The sequence below is a fragment of the Arvicola amphibius genome, chromosome 1, assembly GCF_903992535.2.
Source record: "Arvicola amphibius chromosome 1, mArvAmp1.2, whole genome shotgun sequence".
Taxonomy (NCBI): Eukaryota; Metazoa; Chordata; class Mammalia; order Rodentia; family Cricetidae; genus Arvicola; species Arvicola amphibius.
The window spans coordinates 196,115,156-196,143,005 of NC_052047.1; the positions used below are offsets into that span (position 1 = coordinate 196,115,156).

At 40.2% G+C, this 27,850-nt stretch overlaps 1 protein-coding gene across 1 annotated transcript; it reads right to left on the minus strand.

The window, feature by feature from the left end:
- Window positions 1-235: 235 nt before the first annotated feature.
- On the minus strand, window positions 236-27,850 carry Ccdc186 (coiled-coil domain containing 186). Its single transcript, XM_038331639.1, is given in 21 exon segments — window positions 236-3,993; window positions 4,665-4,684; window positions 4,687-4,798; window positions 4,800-4,840; window positions 4,843-4,903; window positions 6,195-6,406; window positions 8,265-8,345; window positions 9,430-9,628; window positions 10,956-11,009; window positions 11,011-11,091; window positions 11,094-11,214; window positions 12,778-12,920; window positions 13,520-13,606; window positions 13,773-13,871; window positions 14,742-14,846; window positions 20,966-21,085; window positions 21,925-22,137; window positions 23,133-23,183; window positions 23,185-23,262; window positions 24,261-24,387; window positions 27,165-27,850. Coding segments are annotated over 21 exon segments (2,775 nt in total). The 3' UTR covers window positions 236-3,909.

Consider the following 27,850-nt stretch of genomic DNA (forward strand, 5'->3'; position numbering starts at 1 on the left):
TCTTCTATAAAATACCCAGTTTTGCTATCTATAGTTTAAATTTAAAATAAAATCTGGCGTTCAACTTAACCTTACTTCAATCATATTTGATAGGATAAAGATACATATGAGAAGCAAGAATAATCAGTCTAGTTTAAAAACAAAATCAAGCAGTTTATAAGTCTTGCTGATAGTGGAGAATGTTTGTTAGCCATGTGAAGTGTGTAAGTCACTACAGACGCCACCGAGACACAGCTTGGTAAACAGGCACTGCTCATTTAATGGTACAGAATGTACAGACCCCCCCAAGAGCATCGCTTTATACAGAATATGTACAGAGTGCACAGTGTAATCCAGGAGTAGCTATACAATGTGGACATCCACGCAGTCAGGAAGCGAAGATAACACAAGTCACGAAGGACAGCTGTGTGCAGTTCAGGAGTCCATTCGAGAAGAAGAACATATACATTTCAATATGCAACTAAGTTTTCATTTAGTTTGCTTTCTCAATGATTTCTCTTGCTCACCTCTGACAGTTTTCCAGTTACTAGTGCCACCAACTAGATTAACAGTGTTAGTGTGAACTCCTCGCTGGACAAAAAAACAATCTCGAAAAGCAGATTAGTAGAGTCAACAGTCCCAAGGCGTGAATGACCTTATTTAGAAAAAATATCCTTACCAGAGCAACATATATCACATTTACATTATTAATAGTTTCTGAGTTTTTTCTTTCAGATTTTAGCCTAAATTTTCTTGTAAAAATATTTAGAAATAATCAATATCCTGTAGAGAGAATTGGAAGGCTGAACAACACAGACTCATCGGGATGTCAAGCAGGCACCAGTCAGACACTTATTAGGTGATAAAGGTCTAACACCATGCTGTGGTCTTCAGGTTTCCCCTTACCAAGTGAGAAGTGCAGAAGCACCATGGAAACAGCACTCGCAGTGCTCCCCAGGTCAGAGCTCCTGGTCGGGCTGGGACTTTCTAGCGTCTACCGTGCAAATGGATCAACTTTCTTCTCAGCCCAATAATGGGCCGACGCGGGCGCAAGGTCTGAAGACCTGTCCTGCTGTTGTCATGAGACTGCTAGTCCCTAAAGACTGGAAAGCCATAACCACATTTCCTCTAGGGTGCTGGACAAGGTTGTCTATTATTTCTTAAATGAATAAATGACATTTGGAGTCTGGTTGAACCACTTTAAATAGTTACGTACAACAAAACAAAACCACCAACAATTGTTCATTCTGTCCAAACTCACCATGTTCAATCCCTGAGACTGTTTTAACAGACTCAAAATCTCAGGGGTATAGGAAAAAAATGAATGATGAGCGTTCACGTTCAAATGAGAACAGGGAAAATTTACACACACACAGAGACAGACACAAATGCAGACACACACAGAGATACACAGACAGACACAAATACACACACAGATACACAGACAGACACAGATACACAGATACACACACACACACACACACAGATACACAGACAGACAGACACAGATACACAAAATTTCTTGCCTAAGGATACCAAAGTATTATTAAATAACTAAAACAGTCCTTCACATTTGTAACTAACAATTCTCAAATACAACAAGTCTAAGTCTCCCTGGGTTCTCAGGTTCTTTTCTCCACATAATCAGTAGGAGGACCCGAGGAATCTGGAGTGGAGCTGTTTATAAATCACTCAGCACACGCATTTTTATACATTACTTTGCTCAGTCCTGACCATGTATGGAAGGACACAGGAGATGGCAAGTGAAAAGAAAATAAGCCTTTTCCAGCTTTTAAGCCTCAGAGATAGGAAAAAGACAGTAGTATGATAAAGTATGGCTTTTAGTAATATCTTTAATTATTCCATTATTAAGTTTCCAAGTACATGGTGGCATAAATATTAACACTATTTGTTCACTCTCTACTGAATGTATATATAATTTAAAGTATTCCATACACAGGTACAGAATACTCTGGACATGATCACTATTGGTCTCTGTTATGCATGTTTGTGTCTTGGAATTAAAAAATCCAACCACTGTAACTTATGAATCAATATCACCTGAGAAACCAGGGAAGTGTAGCTAAACTGCCTATGCTATGTAGACTGTGGAGTGTTACAGCATGTCTAGAATAAATGGGGAAAAAGTTCAGAACTTATTGCACTTACCCTATTTTTTTATTCTAATAAATTACTAATAATAAAAAGAGCAAGACATTATGACTAATACTTTTTACAACTCATTTAAAAAAACAACTTTGAACGCATTTCACTCTGAAGCTAGAGATACTTTTTGGATAACAAGAGATATTCACAAAAAGACACTATATTGACATCTAGTATTTAGTAATTACATTTACAATCAATGTTGATTTAAGGCAATGTTAAACACATTAAAAGGACATGATCCAAATTTATAGAGCCCACACAATTCTATTTATAAAATGGGGCTTCGCATAGCCCAGGCTGGCCTCCAATTCACTTTGTTCTTGAGGCTGCCCTTTAATTTTCCTGTACCTCCTGGGTGCTGGGGTTACCGGCAAGTGTTACTATGTCCGCTAGAGCCCATACAATTCTTAAAGGTCTACCCCAAAGTTCAAGTTCCTTAAGAGGAAAAAATGCCCAAGCACAAAACAAATAGAGGCTTGCCAATATGATCCAAGGTCTCCCAGGATACAGATGGTTTGAACATAATGCAGTGTTTAGGTTCTGGTAGGTGAGAAAAAAAATTCAATGACAAAAACATTGGTACTACAATCGGCAACATTAAGTATACATCTTAAATACTGTAAATATCCAGCAAGATACAACAATCTGGCTCTAAGTTCCTTGGCTATGAAGATATAACTGTGTTTTTAAAAATATAGTGAAACATCGCATTTGGGGAGAACTTTCATTATGCTAATTAACTATCAAGAATGAAGAATGGGTGCACACATGGAAAGTTAACAGTGCTAAGTGTTGGCTTCTCTTGGGAACATGGTCTTCATAAACCCTTAACCCAGAGGCTGTTACGTTTATTAGTGCCGCGACCCGCAGGTTGAGAACCACTGCCGTAAGCCGTCGCCGTCACCTCCACACAGTGTCAGTAAACAAAGCATGTCAGTTTCAGAGTCTTCACTTGTCTGCTCTCATGATTGACTCCCTTCACATTTTAAAGTTTAAACAAATCCACAGGACATTTTTAAGTATATACACTATTTAAACTCATAGTTTAAGTATAACTGAAGATTTAAAAGCCTAGTAACTCAAACAACTTAAATGTGAAAATGTAGCTATGCCAAATAAGGAAACCTGACAGACATAAATAGTGCCTGGTCACTGCTAGCCACCAACAGCCAGCTTTTCTGTCTCGTTGTCATTAAAATCAGAATTAAGCATTCATATCCATCCTTAGAGCACAACTCAAGGCTAATTGTGATGGGGTTTTGGGATGTTGCCCTGGCTGGCTTTGAACTCCTGAGCTCCAGATCCTCCTTAGCCTTCGAAGTAGCTAGAACTACAGGGTGATCACTGTGTCCAGATCAAACTGGAAAACTTTATGATTTCTCTAGGTTTCTTTTGTGTTGCAGAAACAATGGATGGATGGATGGAGAACACCTTTTTGCGAATACTTTCAATGGAAGAAATCACTAAGGGAAGATTTTTTTTTTTAACCCCTGTACAACTAGTCAGCACTTTAGGGCAATAAGCGAATTAGATACTGAAGTCAGTGGCAAGGGGGCTGAACTGCACCGCACAGAAATGAACTTCACTGAGCTGACAGTTATGGCACACACATCAATGCATTCATAAAAGGGCACTTTCTACACAGGGAAGTAAAACGAATTTTTGATTAGTTGACACAAAGCAAGGACTGTTTCAGGACACTGGACAGTGGCACCTGCTGCTCTGTGGCTCTTGTCTGTCTACTGGGCAAGAGCTTTTGTGTTAGGTTTTCTTCGTCCTCTGGTCCAGTTCATGCTGGTGTTTAATAAGGCGTTCTATTTCTGTTCCAAGTGTTTGCAGATTTTCCTTTAATAAGTGGGGAAGAGAAAACAGAAGTACTGAGTATAATACAAGTACCCTGTGAAATGCTTTTGCCTCAACTGTGAGACTGAGTGACTAGTTCTTGCTACTGATATAAACTAGACACATGTTTTAGTGAAATAGGTCTGTTCATGTTTTTGAGACAGGGTTTCTCTTTGTAGTTCTAGCTGTCCCTGGAACTCACTATGTAGACAGACCAGGCTAGTATCAAACTCACAAAACTCCGCCTGCCTCTGCCTCCCAGAAGTGCTAGGATTAAAGGCGTGCACCACCACACCTGACCCAGTTATAATCTTTCACTGCAGTTATGTCATGTTTTAATGCATAACGATTACTTAAGATTAAAAGCTATTTTAAAAATCTATTAATAGCTATCAAGGCCCATGCCTAGCAAAGACAGAAAAGTTGGGTCTGACAATAGCTGAAAAAAAAGTCACAAAATACACTTAAAATGCTATGTTAAAAAATTATAATTACAGTCATATGGCAAAAGCCATCCACAGTGAAGTGAAAAATCCACCTCAGTGCCTGACACTGACTTTATCTCTGGATACCATGGTATCCTGTGGTAGGTAAACAGCTGGTGCTAGCCAACTATGAAGAGGCATCATTGTGCCACACTTACTGAGTGGGAAATGAATAGGAAACACAAATACCTTCAAAGTAATATTTTTAGCAATGTATCTTCCAAAACAGCCTGTAATTTCCGGTTGATTTCCAAAGAGAGCTCCAGAGTCAGCCCGCTGTCAGCGGGATGGGATGTGTATAGGGACGCCATGATGCCACCACGGCCTACTCAAATGCACTTTGTTAAAATCAGATGCTTCTGAGAAAGTGTGCCTGATTCTTCTCGTAAAATGTAACTCTGAATTATTCTGCAAAACAAAATGATACTCTGTGTGCTTGCAGAATAAAACCCTGAGATTTATAGGGATCAATGAATCATAAGCATAAAGATGATTAGCATAAAATAAACATCTGTTAGGCCAATAACCTAAGCTGGCGTAGAATTTTCCTTACTAAATGGTGTCTTTTTTTTTTTAAAGATTTATTTATTATTATGAATACAATACTCTGCTTGCATGTGTACCTGCACCCCTGAAGAGGGCACCAGATCTCATTATAGATGGTTATGAGCCACCATGTGGTTGCTGAGAATTGAACTCAGGACCTCTGGAAGAAGAGTCAGTCCTCTTAACCGCTGAGCCATCTCTCCAGCCCAATAAATGGTGTCTTAAACTGTCCCTTTTTCATTGAATTGGGGTATTTAAAGAAATATAAGTACAGCTTTGTTTCTTTCCGTACTTGTGTGTAATATTTAGTCATTACTTATTGGTTTGATTTCTGTTAATAGTTCCTATTAAACTCTATTTTGCCCTTTCTTTTAAAATCTACAAGCGAAATTTTATATAGGTCTAAAATTATTTCAAAATCACTTTAAAAGGTTTGGGAGAAGACTTTCATATGAAGACAAACCTTCCTTAAGTGTGTGTCTGTGAGAGGAATGTGAGCCACAGGCTGTGGCTCAGGTAGATGGGTTTGGAGTGTAGCTGGTCTGTCCCTTGCAGGTAGGGCTGGTCTTATGAACTTAGTGCATTACCTGAAGATTCAGAGAACCCACTCAGCAGAAGCATGAGTGGACCTGAGGAACTGATTAACCAGCCCCAAGTACAATGTTTTATACCAAGAGGAGCTCAATTATTATCCATTAGGTTTTAACCAGTAGGAAAAAAATTCTCAAAACTTCCTATCTTTTAAAAGCTAAATGAGTTTTAAAAAAAGTCCCAAGTTATTTAGTATGTTAAAAAGCAAAACCACTACCCCTCCACTCCCTCTCTGTCTCTGTCTGTCTCTGTCTCTGTCTCTCTCTCATTCTCTCTCTTGATGTTTTACCTTTAAGGAGAAACTTGGTTTTCTTTCTCTTTGTATCCCCTAAACCTAGAATACAACAGGTGATAAAAAGAGTACGGAATGCCAAAGGAATCACTAAGCCAAGCACAGAGTCGTTTGCCTATAGTCCCAGCTACTCAAGGAGCTGATACCGAAGGATCACATGAGCCCAGGAATGCAACGCCAGCCTGGATAACATGGTGAACCCCATGGAAAAGACCAGCATTTCACCAATTTCTGAGGGCATGCGAATGGCAGTCCTCGAACACAGGCTATACTACCACAGTAATACATACTTGGTTTTTCTTTCTTATCTCTTCTACTAGTTGTTTGATGTGGTCCTCCATAAATTCTATCTTCTCATTCTTCCGGGCATGTGCTTTCTGCAGCCTCACTATTCTCTCAATCAGCATGGCCTTGTCCACTTCTGGGAAGTTGTCCACAGCCACCGAGGAGCTGGTATTCTCTGGAGATCGGTCTTCAGCACTGCTGCGAGCATTAAGTGACCCTGAAGACAGAAAAGCAAGTTCAGTCAGTGTGTGTAACCTAGGCCCCCTCATTTCATTCATAGTAACTGCCCACTGCTGGGCAAAGGACACATAATGGGCTTCTTGTGACCGCCATTATTTTGTGAAAGCACAGATAACAGCAGCAGTCAGCAACGCCTGTTACGTCACACAGGACCGAGATGAAGAACTGACAACAGACAAAATCTTAGAAAGTAAACAAGAACGGCAAGCGTAAAGAATCACAGAGCAAACGATAAGAACATTGGGGGAAGAAGGGCAGCGAGGAGGGTTCCTCTCTGTGTGCTATGAATATGTTATGTTACCACTGGTTATTAAAGAAGCTGTTTCAGCCAATGGCTTAGTAGAGTAAAGCCAGGTGGGAAATCCAAACAGAGATACAGAGAGAAAGTAGGTGGAGTCAGGGAGACTCCATGTAGCTGCCGAAGGAGAAAGATGCTGGAACTTGACCAGGTAAGCCAAAACATTGTGGCGATACAAAAAGAATAGAAACGGGTTAATTTAAGATGTAAAAGTTAGGCAGGAATATGTCTAAGTCATTGGCCAACCAATGTTTGTAATTAATATAGTTTCTGTGGGATCATTTCGGGTCTGAATGGCAGGGAAACAAACAAGCAGTCTCTGTTTACAGGGTAGGAGAGGAAAAGAGGCATGTGTGGGAGGGGAGGACATACCTGTCAGACATTCTGCAGGATACAGAAGAAAGTGATCGACAAACTGCCAATAGAGGCAAAATCACTGTTCAAATCTACTTACTAGTCACATTATTAGTGTGTTTTGTACACGTTACCTCAGTGCCTAGGCTATTTCTGCTAAAATAGTGATTTACCTCACAGGATTGCTACCCTTCATTAGATGCCAGTACAATAATGCATATAGTATCTGTGCTCCCCCATGCCTAGACTCTGTAAATGTCAGCATCCCAGCAGACCCTGGCAGATCAGTGTCTGAACCTAGTCACCTAACATGAATGGCCTCCTCAGTCCTGTCACAGACCTGAGGAAATGATACCCTAGCCCCATTACACAACCAAGTAAGATGGGACCTAAGATACAATGGCAATTTCGAACTAGGTACTTTCTGTTCACACATTCTTTTACTATGGTAACTACTGCTGAGGCTTTGACCCTAACACACAATTTTTAAGACTCTAGCAGAAAGAAAACAAAGGATCAACAAAAAGAAAGGCAGAGACAGAGAAAAACAGAATACAGACACACAATTGTCTCCTCCATATGTGTGAAATCCCCATCTATAGGTTCAACAAACACCAAACTGGAAATACTTTTTAAAAAGTGTCTATACTAAACATATACAGATCTTTATGACCTAAACAAACAGCTTGATAACTACACTTTGGCATTCACACTGTGTTAGACATGAGATTATCTATATTATCTATACACTCTAGAAGATTTAAAGTCTGTGGGAGGATGGCACAGATACATACAGAGACTGCATCATTTAAAAAAGATTTTAGTAGCCACTGCAATACAATAAGGATGGCCATTTCATCACTTCTTAGGTGTTAAAATTTGGAACAGAGTCCACATAATGGATATGGCTGGATAAAAAATCTAAATTTCAGAAATTAAAAAAGGGAAGGCTGCACAGATACAAAAGTGCAGGCAAAGAAAATGGGCCTCATAGAGAGCCCAAGACAAACCTGGAACCTTGCCAAAGAGCAGAATGTAAATAATTAATAAGGTATATTTTCTACAATATAATTAATTATATGTAATGCCTATTTTAAGCCTCAAAATAGAACAAAGCATACAAATACTTCTTAAAATATTTTTTTTTAAAAAAACACTTGCTACCAACTAAGCCCATTTTTACCTGATGAACTAGAACGGCTTCCCATACTGCTGACTTCTTTATCGAAGTTTCCATTCTCAGTCTGGTCTAATTTTCTCCGTGCTGAAAAAAAGAAAGAGATCGCTTGTGACAGTTTTAATCAACATTTATTTGCTCATGTCATGTGATATTAACTGCTAAGGTCACTTGGGAAAAAATGGCATAAACCACAAGACAAAGGTTCTTGAGATGTATCTTAGAACACTGGAGGTGCCATTCATATAAAAATGACGTTTAGAAATGCACGGGTTAAATAAAAACAAAGACAACTAATAGTAGCACTGTCTGCTTACACTGACTGTAACTTTCAGATCCTTCTCAATATCAGAAATCACTCCCAAATCTGCCTTCAGTTACATGTGTAAAAAACAGGGCAAGAGAGATAGACCAGAAATTAAGAGCTCTTCCAGATGACCCAGGTCAATTCCAGCACCCACGTAGTGGCTCAGATAATTCCAGTCCCAGAGGATCTGATGCCCTTTCTGGTGTCCATGAACAGCAGGTGTGCAGGCTAAATACCACACACATCAAGTAAAGAGAGCTCAAGAAGCCAAACAACAACAATAACAACACAACAAAACAACTGAATTCAGCTGGCCTTGAACTCACTAAGTAGCAGAGGATGAACTTGATCCTGCAAGATTGCAGGCATGTCATTAGCATACATGATGTTTAGGAGGGGGGAAATACATTTAAAAATTTTTGCAGTTAGGCAGTGATGGCACACGCCTTTAATCCCAGCTCTCAGGAGGAAGAGGCAGGCAGATTTCTGTGAGTTTTGAGGCCAGCTTGGCCTACAGGAGCTATTTCTAGGACAGGGCAACAAAGCCACATAGAAACCCTGTCTTGGAATGCAAAGTTAAAAAGGTTTATATTATCCCTCCCGATTTGTCCATTCTATGGCTGTGTGAATAGACAGCCTTTAGCATAGAGCAAACTGTGTACAGAACGGCAAGCCCTGGCCATCTTGGCAGCTTTACTTTACTCTGGTGCACAGAGCACAGAGGCACACTCCTTTATTCCCAACCCTGAGGAGCGCGAGGCAGAAGACTAGGTCTGCGAAGTCAGGAAGACAGCCACGAGGATTGATTGGCATGTGGGTGCACCAGTCTGTACCACAGACATAAGCTGGAGTCAACACGAAGACACGAGTACCTTGCTGAAAGCTGTTTGCTAAGGTCCTTGACATTAGCAGCATGTTTGCGTCTCTGCGTCACTAAGTCGTCTTTCAGTTCCTCCACCTGGGTGCTCAGGGATTTAACTTCCATCTGCGCAGTGGAGAGCTCGGCCTGCAGGCTCTGGACTTCCTCTTTCCGTAGCTCTTCCTCTCTGAGCAATCTGCTCTCCTGAACAGAAAGTACCATATGGTTAAAAAGCATTCCTCACCCCACCCCCAATTATTGCTCATTTTAAAAACTTAAAAATATAAGGAGAAACAGACTCTGCTGTGACAGCTCCTGCCCATCCTCACCAGCAGCCCAGCAAACATCCACATGGCGGGGGTGACATTCAGTGTGAGACACATCTGCAGTGTAAGTCCTGGATTTTTTTTTTTTTTTTTTGGTTTTTCGGAGACAGGGTTTCCCTGTAGTTTCTAGAGCCTGTCCTGGAGCTAGCTCTTGTAGACCAGGCTGGCCTCGAACTCAGAGATCCGCCTGCCTCTGCCTCCTGAGTGCTGGGATTAAGGCGTGCGCCACCCCGCCCGGCCGTCCTGGATTTTTTTAATTCAAAAGATTGAATCTATTTATTTATTTGTTATTTATATAATATTTATATATTGTTGAGACAAGGTCTCACTACAATTCCTAATGACTCCATTTATTCATTCATTTATTTATCTATTGAAGCAAGATCTCACTGTATTCCTGGCTGGCCTGAGAATTGCTTATGTTCTACCTACCTCTGCCTTAAGAGTGCTGGGATTAAAGTTGTATGCCACCACTAGCTCTACTGGCTAAAATTATTTTTATGAGTAATTAGATGGCACTTTTACGACCCAGGAATATTATACCACTCCAAACTACCAAAATAAATAAATAAATAAATAAATAATAAATAAATAAATATCCTTAAAATAATTGAGAGTCTAGTTAAGAATGACAGAAATCGGGCTGGAGAGATGGCTCAGTGGTTAAGAGCATTGCCTGCTCTTCCAGAGGTCCTGAGTTCAATTCCCAGCAACCACATGGTGGCTCACAACCATCGGTATTGAGGTCTGGTGCCCTTTTCTGCCCTTCAGGCATACATGCAGAAAGAATATTGTATACATAATAAATAAATAAATATCTTTTAAAAAAGAATGACAGAAATCATGGTTTCCTTATTTTAAAAAGTTCAATATTCTTCGTCATTTTAGAAAATATTATTATATGAATTATATTCACTAAATAGAAAAGCAAATATATTTTATAAAATTTAAAATTACCAGTGTATTACTAAAGAACCTAAACCTAATTACACTATACTTTGATATTGTAAGAGAAACATAACCTGTACTTCTTGCTATGTTGTTTAAAAACGAACCCTGGGGGCTGGAGAGAGATGACTTAGTAGTTAAGAGCACTGGCTGCTCTTCCAGTGGACAGGGGAACATTACTCTCTGCTGGCCTCTGCACAGCACTATGTGGTGCACAGACATACACAGAGAAAAACCAAGTGTGCATTTATCCTCACCAAGTTGGCATTCGCCTGTGTCATTTGCTCGCACTGGCTTTGCAGCTGACTCTCAGCTGCAGGAGAGGCTATCCACCTGTGACTGCAGAGAGCAGGACTCAGACTGCAGCTGTGCATTCTTACTAGTGAGCTTCTTCCCGTGAACAGCAGGAGCTCAGACTCCCTTTTCCTGCTGCCTTCGATGTCTTTCTGTAGGTCATTAATCAGAGAATTAAGGCTTTCCATTTCTTCCTTCAAATGTTCGATTTCTTGTTTACCACTAAAAAACAAAGTTTATATATAAGAAAACTTAAGTAAGCTATTAAAAAACATTAAATTAATGGTGTGGGAAGTTTCACTTAATAGAAAGCTTTACACAGAGGTACTCGTAATCACACATCCATTCAAACATTCCTGACATGCTCATGTTGAGGGAACAGCTGTGAAGTTAAGTGAGCACGGTTAGCAGGCCTGCTCTCAAAGGGCTTCTCCAGCAGCAGGCCAATGACAGGAGTGTGAGGGACACACCAAGCTGGCAGCCTGAGCTCAGTATGTGTGACCACATCCTGTGGACGGGCAGGCAGGTTTCTGAGCTATGCTGTTGCTGCGGCTGCTGTTTGTTGTTTGCCTCAGATGTACTTTGTCACTACACTGTGAAAACAGCCAACAGACAAAACTCAGTGGATCATTGTGGCTGTGCTCTAAACAGCCTTCTGTCTACAGGGGCTGGAGAGATGAGTCAGCGCTTAAGATCACTGGCTGCTCTTGCAGAGATCCAGGTTTGGTTTCCAGCACCAACATGGTGGCTCATAACAATCTGTAACTCCAGTTCCAGAGACCTCACAGGCATGCATGTAATGCACACACATATAGGCAGGTAAACATTCAAACACACAAAAGTTCTTAAGAATATAAATGCAGCTGGGCGGTGGTGGCGCACGCCTTTAATCCCAGCACTCGGGAGGCAGAGGCAGGCGGATCTCTGAGTTCGAGGCCAGCCTGGTCTACAAGAGCTAGCTCCAGGACAGGCTCTAAAGCTGCAGAGAAACCCTGTCTCGAAAAACAAAAAAAAAGAAAAAAGAAAAAAAAAGAATATAAATGCATAAAAGAAAGTCATTAGATAGACAAGGAGTAGTCATAGGACCCACAGCAGAAGGAATAATCCAACTCAGGGTAGGACCATTTTAGGCACAATGACAGGAGACAGTGCTGTCAATGCCGGCGCTCAAAGAACTGAGCACAAGAAAGTGAAAGAAGAGTCACCAACAGCTCCTCTGTTTCCTGTAACTGATCACAGGCTAGGAGGGAGAGAGCAGTACAACTCAGAGAGAGGAGGCCTGAGAGGGGGACAGGGGTCCAGTCACAGGCACACACTGTACCCTAGCTGAGGGAAGCCACCTGTGAGGGTATGAGGAACACTTCTTCATGGAGACGGGCAAGCACAGATAATACAATTTAACCTGAACCCCAGGCTCTGTTGGATGACATGGGAGTCAAGTTTAAATGCTTTTGAGATTCAAGAAATGAATGTCAGCTCTGACCTTGAAGCCACAGACATGCAAAGGTAAAGATCCTGGGTACAGGTCCAGGCCTCTTTTAGAAGAGGGACAGCTGTGAAGCTAGAAAGACAAAGTTCACCCCCATCTATGAATGATTCCTGTCAGTGTCATGAAATATAAACTTTAATTTGACTTTTAGAATTTAAAGACAATACAAAACGTCCAAAGACACAAACTGAAGAACTGTCAACTACAATTATAAAACTTATTCTTCTTTGATACGGCAGCTGTACTTAAAGATGCTCTCTGGAGACAGAATTAACGGCTCGTCACTCAGTTCATACCTTTGAAGCTCCTCTTGTACCTGATCTGTCATTTTCACTTTGTCTAGTAAATTCTGAATTTCAGCTTTCTGACGATTAATAATTTCCCTGTATTTTGATAATTCATCTTCAGTTCTCAAGCGTTCATCTTCTAGACATTTTGCCTGTAAAATGATCACAGTCAAGCTGCAGCACAGACCTTCACACTCTGTATGAGCTGCCTCCAGACAGGCAGACCCACAGCACCCAGAGACAATGCTACAGTGCTGGTGAGAAGATGATAGGAAGCCGCTTTACTGCCCCCATCTGCTGATTGAGGAACAACCTGCCCTGCCGTCCCAGCTGGGAACAGCTCACAGAACGGGTTCTACATAAATGAGGGGCATGTAGGAGACAGCACATGAATGCTGAAAGGACAGTTATTCTAACAACAAAGGCTAATAACATGGGATTCACTAGTGTTAGAAACTAAAATGATAGATATCTTAGGTCCACCCCATCCTGCTTTACTGTTCCTTAGCTCCACATGTAAGGTGCAGACACCTCAAGTGTGCCTCTGACAGGATTGCATGGCAAAGTACTTCCAGTGACTAACAGCACTTGAGCTCAACAACATTGTTTGGAAAATGTTATTTTTTTTCTCCTGAGTTCTTTTATTTTAAAGAACCTTAAGTATTCCTTCCCTGACACTTTAAAAATCAGAGTAAATTCTAAGTGAAAGATATTTACCCCAACTCTGAGCTAGGCCTGAAGGTTTGATTACCTTTGTCCTCAGTGTCCGGAGCTCATCCATGCCTTCCTTAAATGTCCTCTTCAGATCTTCCAGCTCCTTTATTTTGGCATGATGCATCTGGAAAAGACACAAACCTAATACAACACATGAGCACTACCAGCTTTTTGCCGGCTTCTTCTATAAAAGTCTTGGATTGCAGACAGTAATGAGTACTCCATTCCTTTTCTCATTATGCAATCTAAGGTATATTCATGATACAACACAGAAGAACTAAACTCCTCACCTCTAGCTGGTCAGATTTTTCTTGCATTTGTTTTTCAAGTTCTCCTTTTGTGACTCTGAGCTTTGCATCAAGCTCATTTGATTTAATTTCTTCTGATTCCTAATGTAAAAACAATGAAAAGTACTTACACTTTAAAAATGAAACAAAGCTTTGCAATCAAGTTTGCTAATTGTGCAGTAGATTATACAGTTAAAATTGAAGAATGCACTGAACAATTTTAAACGTTAACTTTGCAGAAACAAGACAGTGCACTTTGGAATCACAACATAATACAGAAGCGTGTTTTAAGTTGGGCATTTCTTCACTCTTATTTATTTTCTCAAAACGACAAAAATCCAGCAGATTCCTAAGTGATTCCCAAATATATAACTTCTACATATAAAACCAATGCCCATGTTCGACTGCATTCTTTATACCTGACATCTTCAATAATTTAGTGTTTCTTCCCTCAATTACCTTAATTTGTTCTTATTTTGAGATTTTCTAGGATTTTTTTTTGATGGAAAGATCTCTAGTAAGATTAGTCTGTGCTGCATATGTGGTGCAGTTGTGTGCCTGTGTTTCCCATGGAGGCCAGAGGGACAGTAGGTCTTCCTCAATTGCTCCCCCCACCTTATTTTTGAGACAGGATATCACACAACCTCAAATTGACTGATTTGGCCAATTAGCTGGCAAATGAGCTCCACGGATCCACCTGTCCCATCTTTCCTCACCCAGACAAAGCCAAGGTTACAGATGCATGCTGCCAAACCCAGCTTTTTATGTGGGTGCTCCAGTCCTCATGCTTGCTTGGGCATTTTCCCCCACCAGTCCAGCTTCCCAGCCTTGAATTGCAGGTACTTTCACAGAGGAACTAACTTGCATTTTACCTTAACTGCCTTAAGAAATCCATATACACTTCAAATTTGGCGGATAAAGTCTGTGAAAACAGAGTTCTGATAATTAGTCTGTTTTAAAAAGGAAATATACCTGATATGTTTTTATCATATCCTGACAGTTTTGCCGGATCTGTTCAGCTTCTTCCTTTGCCTGTGTTAACTTTGTAGTTGTTTCTTTGAGTTTATCTTTGGTGTCCTGTGGTGACAAAGTGATGAGACAAAATTAACCACAGTGATGTGGGGAACAGTAACAGCAAGTCCTGCTTGTGGTGGGTTGCATGAGAATGGCCCCCACAGACTTTGAGAGGGGCATTATTTAGAGGTGTGGCCTTGCTGGAGGAAGTATGCCACCTGGGGTGGGCTTTGAGGTTTAGTTCAAGCCAGATCCAGTGGCTGCTCACTATTCCTTCCTGCTGCCTGAGGATCTAGATATAGATATAGAACCTCAGCCCCCCTCCAGCACCATGTCTGTCTGCAGGTCTCCACGTTTCCTGCCATGATAATGGACTAGCCCTCTGGACTCGGAGCCGTACCACCAATCGCAAGCAAGAGAGCAGTGACTGAGGGCGCTGCTGGGAGCACTAGACTAGGGCTAAGCAAGGGACAAAGTGAAAATGGTCAGCACAGTTTAACTGATGGACAATAAATAATAAATCAGTTAAAACGGACAGTTTTCACACCAAATTCCTCAAAATGCTAAGGTGGTAAGAAAAGCAGAGTGTTCGATGGTTCTTTGCACATCCCAGAGTCTAACATCGATTTGAAGCTCTCTTTTGACTTAACAATGCTACTAAATACGGTCTGTTTCTACCTTCTACTAAATGGCAATTCTTCACACAGGATTTTTAGGGACTACTTCCCATTAAATCCAGGTTGCTTTTTCTCAGTCTTACTCTTTTACTCACCTGTTCTAGTCCTGACCACTTGACTCTTGCCACGTTCCCACTGAAAACACTCATACTCTCTCTGTGTATGTCACTGTTCCTTTGTTGGCTTTCTGCTCACCAGAGGGTGAGCTCTCCCAGCTTCCTGATGCAGGTGCAATTGTGACCAGGCCCTGCAAACTGCCGGCCATGCTTCTCCTGCTATAGTGCAAACGTATGACCCCAAAAGGCCTTCCTTAGGCTTTTCTCCCATGTTCTGGCAAGGTTGATGAGAAAAGAACCTACTGCATCTACGAAGAGACGCCAGGCAGCAACCTCTGCTCTAGGCAAGGTCGACATCCTGTCCCTTTACTGCTCTCCTTTTGTTCTTACACTTGGAACAGTTGTGCCTTTCTCTCCTAAACATCTGCAACTGCAGCTAGGCTCCACATACTACTTCATGTGTCATTTAACAACAAATACCATAATAAGCATTTACACGTCATCTTCCTTGAGCTACTGGTCTTTTAAGTAAGTGGCCATATGTTAAAACCTAGCAACCTTTAATCTGAAGATTAAAAGAATCTTAGACTAGGTAACAATTGTGGTTCAGCATCTTCAATAGCAGAAACAAGACCAACGGACATATATTCTGGACCATTTCAATACCCCAAAAACCAGCAAGTGAGATTCCTGTGTACCAATAAATGTTACTAATTAAATGAACATTTGCATAAAGTTTTAAAAAAGTCATATTGGGTATAGGTTAAGGATGCTTACTGATCTGATCTACCTAGCAACTGAGCACTTCCAGCACTGTTTCCTTTTTGTTAAACCTGTATGCCTGTGTGTGTATATGTGTGCAGAGGTCAGAGGATAACCTCAGCAGCTGTCAGCCCTTACTGTCCATCTTGCTGCATGCTGCATGCACCAGGCTAGCTAGCCTACCAGTTTCTGGAGATGCTCCTGTCTCAGCCCCCATTTCACCACAGGAGTGCCCTCACTACATGGGTTTTTGGGAATCTGAACTCAGGTCTCATTTGCATAGCAAGCACTGTCTCCCACTGAGCCATCTCCCCAGCCTTTACAGACACTGTTCTATTCTCAAGGAAAATGGCTGTATAACCAAACAAGTATCTCTACCCCCATGAAACTGACAGTCTACTAATGAAGCTAGAATAAAATAAATAAAAATACATAAGTAAAGGGCATGCTCATTATATTAGAGACTAAGGAATAAAATAAACAACAAAGTTTGAAGAGGGGTTCAGAGCCTACACAGACGTGTCTAAACAGTTCCAGTGAGGTGTTGGGTAAACGCAGACTTAAAAGGCGTAGATGAGAGGCTGGATATGCTGAGATAAATCAGGTTGAAACACAGCCTTTTGACATGAGCAACTAAAAGATTGGGTCATCATCTATTCAGATAAGGAGGGTGACAGAGAAGGGAGGGTAATGGAGGGAAGGAACAATTAGTTAGTTTAAGACACTGAATTATTGAAGATGTCGGTATAAAAAAATGCGTCAAACACAGGCGTTGGTGTTATAGTGTAGAGCTATATATTTGGAATCACTCAGGAAGCTGCTGGATTTTGTTGTTTTGAGAAAAGTTTCACGCAGCCTAGGCTGTGCCTCAAACTGGCTAGGTAGCTCAGGATAACCCTGAACACTGCCTAAGTGTTGAAGATCACAGGCTACACACTGTCTAAGTGCTGGGATCACAGGTATGCACCACTCAGGCTCAGTTTTTATAGGGATTAAATCCAGGGCTCATGCATAACTATCAACTGAGGCTAAACCCCAGCCTACTCGTCCTGCTGTTTAATATCCAATGATTTTGTCTTCTGCAGTATTTCATCTTCTGTTGATCTACACAATGTTTTCAATCATGAATACTGTATCAATATTAACTTTAAATAGCATTCATGTCTCCTCTTATCTGACTCAAGCCTTTGTTTATCTCTTGTAGATACTTTATAATTTCTACTTTAACATTCTTGTCTACCATTCTATACTAGGAGTCAATCTTGGATCTGTCCTATTGACTGATCCTCTTGTTCTACGGTCTACAATTTTCTGTTGTCTTTGCATGCTGGTAATTTTTCATTAGGTGTCAAACACAGTGAAAACAACTTGAAAATATTTTATAATTTGTTTGAGTGCATGGCTAAATTACATAGCTTTTAAGCAAGCTTATTTCAAGTAAGATTGACCCTCACCCACTAAAGTAGTACTTTGCTGAGGGCCACTTGATGCCCTGTGTGCTCAGTCAGAGTCCATGCACTTTGGCTGCTGTCAACAAGAACATTTATTTCCTGGCCTTTGTGAGGACTTCAGAGGCTGTTGACTCTACTACTTTTGCATGTCTGAAACCCCATCCTCCTGTATTCCACACTTTGCACTCTATATCCTCAATCCAGAAAGGTGCTGGACCTGGTTTCAATTCCTCTCCTTGTGCTGCAGCCAGAAGCCCGGCAATAACCTCATCTATTTCAGATAGGGATCACTATCTTATACTGTCTTTTGTCTCAAGTCTGAAAAACCTTCACCCACATATTTTTACTATTTTTCTCCTTTGTGTGTACATAAGGTTTTGTTTTCTTTTTACCTTTCAGTTTCTGTATTTTGGGAACATTTTTAGTTTAAGGTGGAAGGATATGTCCGGGTCTTGCGATCCCACAGTGCAAGAGTGCAACTCAAGCGTAAGCTATGGAACACACACGGATGGCGGCTTAGGAAGTGGGACACACATCAGAAGTTCCCAACTCTCGCTAATGAGCCCAACAGCCCATGAGGATGAGGCAGGCACGGTGACAGAGACAGTGGCCATGGAGCATAGGCAGCACAGGCCCTGGCTTTAGGCAGTGGAGCAGACAGAACACACACAACAGTGCCAGTCCACAAAGGCCTCCAAGGTAAGTTCTCTTGTATCCTGCCTGTTCTATAGATGCTGCTGAAGACACCACTCCAGAATGCTAGCTTTTGGAGGCAGAAATGCCTGGCAAGCACCCATCACAGCTAACCATGCTGCCAAAGGACAATGATCACATCGTTGCCAGCCATACCTATGCTCCAGGAAGATCTTCTTATTCTGAGGTCAGGCAAGTGAGACATGTCAATCAGACAGATAAGCAAGTACATGAGTACAATGTGGAAAGTCGTTTCTTCATTATTCACTACATTCAAAATTTAAAAAAAAAAATGTTTTTGTTTTAAAGGGCTAGATACTGGAGAAATAATTTTAGTTAAGCCCACAAACAAGTGTGGGGAGGTAATAATTTCTATAGTCTGATCTTGACCTGGATATCAGATCACACAGTTTAGACTTCAAGTCTGGTAACATGCTTCTGGAGGGCTGAACAGGGCTACTGCTCACAACAGATCCAGAACCCACAATATCCAGTGTTTGTATCTAAGACTGCAGCGGGGCCCAGGAAAGTTCACAAAGCTACTTCTGTCTCTTGCTCATCTGAGTGGTTTCCCATACTGCCAGATTACCACTCAATTTTGACTCAATTCCATCTCCCAGCCAGTAGGAAGATGCAAAGAACAAGTTGAGCCAGAGCCCTGGTGCAGACACTCTGAAAGCAAAGGCTATCTCCTGACACGTACATCTCCGCATTGCCTAACACAGTGCTGTACACAGGGCTAATGCTGGCTGGCTAAACCCAAAGGCCTTACTTAAAAGAGAACAAGTAAACCCCAGTTTCCCACGCGGCAGTCAATATGCTACTATTTTTATGTTCTAACTGGTTAATCTACATCATGTCAGCTCACAGGAATTAGCCTCAGTCACTTCTCTAAACTACCTGGTTTCACACCTCTCAATGCTGCCGTTAGAAGTCTCTCACAACCTGTCTTAAACATTCAGGACTCACAGATATGCACGTTTAATGCCAATATTCAAAAAGATCTAAGATTCCCTCTTAGGAATATAGACAGAGGAAAAGAAAGTGCCATAGACATTAGAAATAATTGAGCATTGTGCTCAGAACCTAAAGCAACTCAGGCAGCTAGAAATTAGGAATTTCAGATTTTAATTTCTTATCACATAACCCAGAGTACAAGGAAAGTCTTGAGTAGTTGAGTGAGTCAGGTTGCCCCACTGGCCTCTGGGAGTTCTTGGTAGTTTCCCACATGCTCACTACTAACCTACCTTTGGCCACTCTCAATACATACTACCTACAACTTTCTGACACTAACATACAAACATCCAAAGGTAATTAACAACTTTATTGACTTGGTAATCCTTAATAGGGCAATCTGGCCAGGCGGTAGTGGTACACACCTTAATCCCAGCACTTGGGAGGCAGAGGCAGACAGATCTCTGAGTTTGAGACCAGCCAGAACTACACACAGAGAAACTGTCTCATAACACCAAAACCAAAACAAATAATAAATAATAAATAACGACAAGAAGGCAACCTGAAATTGTTTTAGACAGTATCATTAAGCCTATTTTTGAAATGGGAGGAAGGAAGGAGGTGGAAATTTTTAATAAATAAGTTTAAAAAAAAGAGCAGGCCTACCTGTCATGCTTACACACAGACACACACACACATACACACATGCATGAACATACAAATACATATACAGATAAATCAGTTTTTAAAATTAGGATTACTTATGGTCCAGAATTATTATACATACCATTATCAAATGATACCAATCAAATATCAATCTATTACTTTCAAATAAAGGGGTATGAATTTTGAGACAATCTTATTAAAATTGCAATAAAATACATACTTGCATTTAAAAAAAATAAAAAAATACAAACTTGGAAAATGACACACTATTTCTATAACACCATCCTTCTATTTAAGCCACATTTAAGAGCTGATTTTTACCATTATTTTATCATCTACAGATTTTTATTTCTCCAAAGATAACTCTATTTGTGTTTTAGCTACATTACCAGTTACTGGACTTTATTACTCCATTTCATTATATTAATTTATAAATAAAATGGTATTTGAAGCAAGCAGTCAGTGACAGGGTAATTAGCCTAGCACTACATGTGCATTTATGCACATACATTTGTTTTTGGCAGCATTATAGAAATAAAATATTTATGAAAACAGATAAGCTATTTATATTTAATTATATTTACATATGAACGTGTATTTTTAATTATGAGAATCTTAAGATATTTTAAATTTCCTCATTTTAATTCCAATAACATATATTGAAGTTTCTCTGCCCTCAGATTTTGAGTATCAAAAAAATAAAATAAAAAGACTAAATAACATGGCAAATTTAGGTGTTGTAAACTCTGAATTATAAAATTTTAACATTCTAAGCCTGGGCAGAAAATCCTTTTCTTATGATGACCCAACATTCAGATCCAAACCACCCCGCAGGAGTCACTAAGGAAAGTTCTAGGACTCGTTAGCTGCCTCCAAACTTGTCCTCAGTGTTCACGGCTACCCCGCTGCATGGCCACACTCACCTTGTGCGAATCCATTTCAGCCTTTAACTTGTTTTGTGCCCATTTGACTTTAATGACGTAAGAGCTGATCTCTTCCTTTAACTTGTCTGTTTCTCTGATGAGTCTAGACGTCTCACCTTCCTAAAAGCACATTAGGTCATTCTTCATTTAAACAATCAGCTGTGCATCTTTATACCCTTGTGCATAACACAATAATTCAAGGGTGGGTACACTATGGCCCACAGGCCATAAAGCTGATTTAAGGTTCAATAAGAGATTAATAAAACTCTAAATCAAATTAGTAGACACGAGGACAAATATTACCTAGGTTAGCCAGTGAATACAGAAGAAGACAAACACACTCTGATTCTTCTTAACTGCCTGGCAGTAAAGTAAAAAAAATGACTGAGCTGGTTCTGCTAGAATCCCTGAGGAAAATAACATTTCCGAACCAAAAGACAAAAGCAAAAGCTCTGACTAGCCATAGCTTCAGCTATTCAACCTTCTAGGACAACTCTAGAATAAGCAAAATATAAATTCTAATCTATGGTAAACTAAGCATTGTACTAAGATTCTGACCAGGTCTGGAGATGCGCTCAGCAGTGGTTACCTTGTCTGGCCTGTATGATGCCCTAAACCCAATTCCTAGCACTACATGAGGAAAATATATTTAAAAAAAAAAAAAAAACCAGACACTGGCCAAATTATTCTTATGATTCTAAAGCTATTCACAGCTGACACTAATATGTACACATTTTAGCAAAACAATTTTTTGAGATACAAACTAATTTTTCCAATGGATTATAGAAGAAAGTTTTAAAAATGATTAATTAAAACTTTTCTATAAGCAAGGAATGAGGCACCTAAAACACGCAGGTCAGTCAGCTAATAAAAAGCACTTTCTGTCCGAATGCTTCAGTCCTACACCACTGTGTGACTAGGGAAAGAGGCATGACCTTCAGATTAGGTACAAATTATACCTTTGATTCATAGAGTTGCTGCAGCCGCCCTTTTTCCTGAGAAAGCTGCTTAATTTTGTTAGTGTTTTTCTCCAATTCCTTATTTGCATCTCTAAGTTTTCTCTCAAGTGTTTCTTTCTCTTTTCGAAGGTCTAGAGATTCCTTCTCACCTCTCACATACTTCATTACCATCGCTTCCTTTTCCTGACGGGCCTCTTCACATTTCTTATTGGCCTTTGAAAGAAAACATTACCTAACATTAATAAAAAATATTTTCACATAAAAACATCTACAGATAAACACTATTCCCTGCAGTGTGGGCACATACTTTTGTACTAAGTGCCCGGCCCCCTTCTTACTCTTTTTACTTTGGTTGGTGTGATTTTTATGTATATATATTTCCCTTCTTCTCCACATATACTTCCTTGCCAGTTTCTGTGCCACTCTGGGCCCCAGGAAGAGGACCATCCATCGTGGTCCACATTAACAAGTTCCTGTATCCTCACACTTGCAGTGGGGTTCGGCTGGCAGGATCGGTAGGCAGACACTTGGAAAGAGAGAGTGAAGTCTGGTTTCCGGTCACCAGGAGTCATATAACACAACTACTCTCTCTGAGTTGCTTGCCCTGGAACCTCTAGAACTACAACATAAATATGCTTCTGTTTTTGTAACAGAATATCTTAGACTCAAGCAACACAAAGGGGCTAGTGAAAACATGGATACCCAAGCAGGTGTCGGGCGTCATAGCACGGGTACATGTGATGTAACAAAATGTCAATAATTACCGATAGAACAAAGAAGAGATAGGAAGGGACTGGAGACACAGGTAAAGAGGTGACTCATTTTGTCACTTAATTTATTAAATTTTTAAAATTAGCATGTATTTGATTGCCTTAGCACTGTTTATGACTTATTTTTGTATTTATATTTATGTGTATGTGTGTATCTCTGTCTCAACACATGCATGTGAATGCCCCTGGAGGTTACAAGAGGGTATCGGAACCCTGGCACTGGCGTGACGGGGTCGGGAGCACTTGATTGATTGGATGTTACAACGCAAACTCCTGACTTCTGCAAGACCGGCAAGCAGTCTTCCCAGCTGAGTATCCCCTCCAGTCCTTGGGCTTCCTTTAAAATCTGTGTATTAGTACCACCAGAGTCACAACAGCCTAACCGCTGTACTCTAACAAACAAGTACCGAACTACCAGATTAACAGAGATATGAATACCTGGTCCATCCGCTGGCTCATCTCTTTGTGGATCTGCTGGATTGTGTTTTTTAGCTGTGACATCCTGCGCTACTAGCTGATCTCGGGAAGCTTTAATTTCTTTATTCAGTTCCTCTATTCTTAATTCTAACTGTAAAAGGAATGATTTCCAGGTTATAGTTTATAGCTGTACCAAACAGACCAATGATACAATTAACACATACAATGGAAGAATACAAAATCTCTCTCCTGATTATTGCTCAGGTTCCCTCACAGGCTTTAGCCTTTTAGTTTGGCTACATGTGGGACCTGGAACACATGAAAATCACAATTAACTACTGTACACAACAGCTTACAGTCTCCTTTCATTATGTAAAGATGTAATAAACTGAAACACAAGTAACTAAAAACTTGGTTTAATTTTTATTATACAGCTGTTTGCATTACACAGCTTTCTAGGAAAGAACAGGAGATAGTCATGAGAGGCACGAAGGTGCTTGTGCAAATGACGGGCTGTAGGCACACTCCAAGACTGCATCCCCTACTATCTCAGCAGTCTTAGTTCAAGTGCACCTTGTGATGCCCACACAAAAACATGCCAGTGCTACATTCTGCCACCTCAGTACAGGACACTCACACCTTGTCCACAGAGGGAAAAACAGCTCAGAAAAACCAAGAGCGGCTTTTGCTGTTAGCAACCTAACCACGTGCCTGTCCATCCATGCAGCAAACACACCCGCTAAAAGAGAGAAAGAAGGAAAGTTCCGGCTATGGACTCCAGTTAGCATGGCATGACCTTCACAGCAGAACTTACAGAACATTGAGAATGAAACCATACTAGACCATAAAAGAGAAAAAAATCCCAAGGCTAGACAGAAACGTCCAGAAACGTTACTACTGTTAACATACATCTTCCCTTAATTGGTAAGAAATTAAACCAAATCAGACCTTTTTCATGGTTTGGGCAAAAAATGTGTCCTATTTGGAACAGTTATACAAGTCATTATTTATATAAGACAATTCAGTCATTCCAATGGTTTAAATATGAAGTAGTGTCCCGTATTTGACGTGCTTTAATTTACTACACTGTTTTATTCAGAAATTTACTTTATAAATTTAAGTATGGTCTTGAAAGACTTATTTTTTTACCTGTTTAATTATGTTCATATGTTGCTTCTCTGTTTCTGTTCTTTTTTTCAGTTCTTCTCTTAAATTGTCTTTTTCTGAGCAAATATTTAAGATGAGTTCCTGATGATTCTTATTTTCTTTAATTAACCTAAATATAAAATGGCAATATAAATATGGCAAAAAGGGAAATGAGATGTGGAATAGTATCTATCTACAGATTAGATGTGGACACCTATGATTATATAAGCTAATACTCTCAAGTAACCTCTTTATAATAAAATACCATACTCATATAAGAACAAAACCCCACACCCAATGATGCCTTCAGAGCATGTCTTTACAATCGAGTGATTGTAGTTTAAGGATAAACTATTTCTAATTCTGTCTACAGAAAAAAAGGTAAGAAGATGAGAAAGGCAAGAGCAAATATTTTTGTTAGCAAGCCTAAATACTCAACTTTGTTGATTCAAACATCAGATATTAAAAAAAAAAATTTTTTTTTCTGGTCAATCAGCCCTATTAGGCAAGCTCCTTACCACTGGCCACACCCTCAGCCTAAATTTGTTATTCTTAGATGTCATGTGTACACACTCCACACAGACAGCTGTTCTTAAGAATTTAAGTTGGGGGGCTGGAGAGATGGCTCAGAGGTTAAGAGCACTGACTGCTCTTCCAGAGGTCCTGAGTTCAATTCCCAGCAACCACATGGTGGCTCACAACCATCTATAATAAGATCTGGTGCCCTCTTCTGGGCATGCAAGCATACATGGAAGAAATGTTGCATACATAATAAATAAATAAATAAATAAATAAATAAATAAATAAATCGATCTTTAAAAAATTTAAGTTGGGTCATTAAACAATACTACTGATACATGGATAACAGAATGCAAACAAAGTAGCATGGTATTTTCAAGGGACTTGAAAGAGGACACAGGAGATGAAATCCAAAGGGTAAAAACTTCCCGATTAAGACAAGTTCTGGAAAATTTAGTGGTGATAATAGGGCTGGGGGTGTAGAAGATACATATCCATCATTTTATGGTCCCTTAGCACAATACAGGGAAAAGAGGATGGAAAAAAAAAGGAAAGTGGGAGTGAGGGGAGGATGAGAAAAGGAAAGGGAAGAAAGGGGGTGGGGCAGGGCATACAGGCATACAGCAAGAGACAGACCCAGAGAAGGAAGAGAGGAAACAGTATTTGGAACAGGAAATTTGGCAAAGAGAGTAAATCTTAAGGGCTCACAGCACACACACAACTATGCGAGAGGACAGATATCTTAACTGGCTTGATTGTAGAGTCACTTTATAATAACTTTAAATCATCACACTGTACATCTTCAATATGTACAATTTTGCCAGAAAAAAAAACCCAACCAAGCAAACAAACAAAACCTCAGCAAATCAGACATTTGGTAAATGATGCATTTTGAAAGTCTCAATCAAAGGAACTGAAAAGTAATGTTCTTCACAGAATATTAAATGGAGGTAAGAGTTAAGAAAAACATCAAGTTGCTTACCTGAACCAACAAGTGTTTTTTATTTGGAGTTAAAAATATTATATGTAAAACAAAACAAAAAACTCAGTGAAGCTTATAATAATATTTGACACTTATATGATGCCGTAATATCCACAAGAGTGACACCAAGTAAGCTCCGTCTGTCTCTCAGGAATGAACAATCTGACTCAGACAATGGGACTCTTCCAATTTCAGACTTCTAATTAAAGCCCTCACCCCACTCTACCACACTGCTCTGACAGGGTGGAACAAAGAGGATTTTTTTTAACTGTACTCCTAATACTTTTTATTTACAATTTGTAACCCGATGATTTCCAGTAATAACTGATAAAACTTCTAAAGCCAAACTCACAAAGCTTGGCTCTGAAGCCTGTATACACTTCCATTTCACCCCGAAGCAGGATGACAGCAGTACATAAGTGTATCTATGAAGATTCTAAACTTAAGGGGCGTGCCAGTCACGTAACTACTAGCACATAAGACTAGTAGATGTGTGCACCTAAATTTATAAGTGCTATACAGACTGCTAAGATTCAACATCTAAGAAAAACAGGAAAGAATCTCTGGGGGTGGTGCTACCACAGTACATGCAGACTACCAGGGAATGAAGGCAGCAGCTACCCTAAGCCTACAAGGAAGAGAAGCACAGATGGTTCAGGTACAAAAGCAGAGTCTACACAGGTCAGCAGTATTCCAGGTTAGAATCTAAGTGAGCAGCGGGAGAAATGGCTCAATAAAGTCATCTTCTGACTTCCACATGTGCACACCTCTCACATCATAACACACTCATTTTTTTAATTAAAAAATTAGAAAATTAAAATTTAAAAATTTTTAAAATTTAAATTAAAAATAGAAAAATTAAGATGGGAGGTGGTGGTGCATGCCTTTAAATCCCAACATTCAAGAGGCAGAGGCAGGTGGATCTCTGTGTTTTCGAGGCCAGTATGGTCTACAGAGCAAGTTCCAGGACGGCCATGGTTGTTGCACAGTGAAACCCTGTCTCGAAAAACCAAACAAAAAAGAAAAACAGGCTGAAGAAAATCAAAAACCACTACACAAACATAATTCTAAAGCACAATGTGCTCAATCAACTAATTCTTCTGTTCTTCCAAACTTAAATTTCAGGACTTTGAATTTCTTTTCAAATTTATTCTGACATAACTTGAATTGCCTTTGTAAAAGGTTCTCACTCCCTGATTAACTTATACTAACTAGCTACCATATTTATTCCCTTAGACTTACAACAGTAGCAAAGAGCAAACATGAGTGGGCTCAGTTATTAGGGAGTAGACACCCACCCACCAACTATGTGCATGGCTGCATTCTGAAATGAAAAGGAGAAAGAGGCTACTTTCCTTACAGAAAATGCAGCCTGCCCTTGTTTCTTCCTGCAGCACTAGACTTACTCTTTAATAGTGAGCTCCTGCTGCAGGTACTTGCTGTGCACACACTTCTCAAACATGGCTAAGGCGTGCTCCCCTTTATTCACTCCATTTGGGACTTGGTGTTCCTCTGTAAACTCTGCAGATAAGAGCTCAGATTCGATTTCTCCCAACAAATCGTCTGATGCTGGAACAGTCTTTATCTGAGAAATGAGTTTCCTGGTGCAGTCCGTATCATAGAGGCTTGCTGAGGAAGTCTTTGGATTACTGGCTTCTGTAAATGCAGGTGACCCTAACTCTGCTAGTATCTGTGTTACCGTCTGTTCTGGGTCACTTGTTTTTGACACCTGTTTTGCAAAGTCCCCAGCAGGAAAGTCATCTACTTGTTCAGAGTTTTCTGGGCATGCGTCTGTTTTTGCACAACAATTCTCACCAGCACCACAGTCTGGAATACAGTTTTCTTGTTCAATTTGACTACTGTGTTCATTAGGTTGATATAAAATTTTGTCAGAGTTCAATGGCAATAGTTCAGACTCGGTTTCTAGTTTGTTGCTCTCATCACCAAGGAACGGGCTGCACGAGTCTTCCTTTATCTCAGGTGTTGTCCCAGTGTTTGCGTTGGAAGAAGGGGAGGCCATAGGCGCTGTCTCTGATGTGCTGACTGGCACCAATTCACTCTGCATTTCTTCAAATTTGCTCCTGATCTTCAT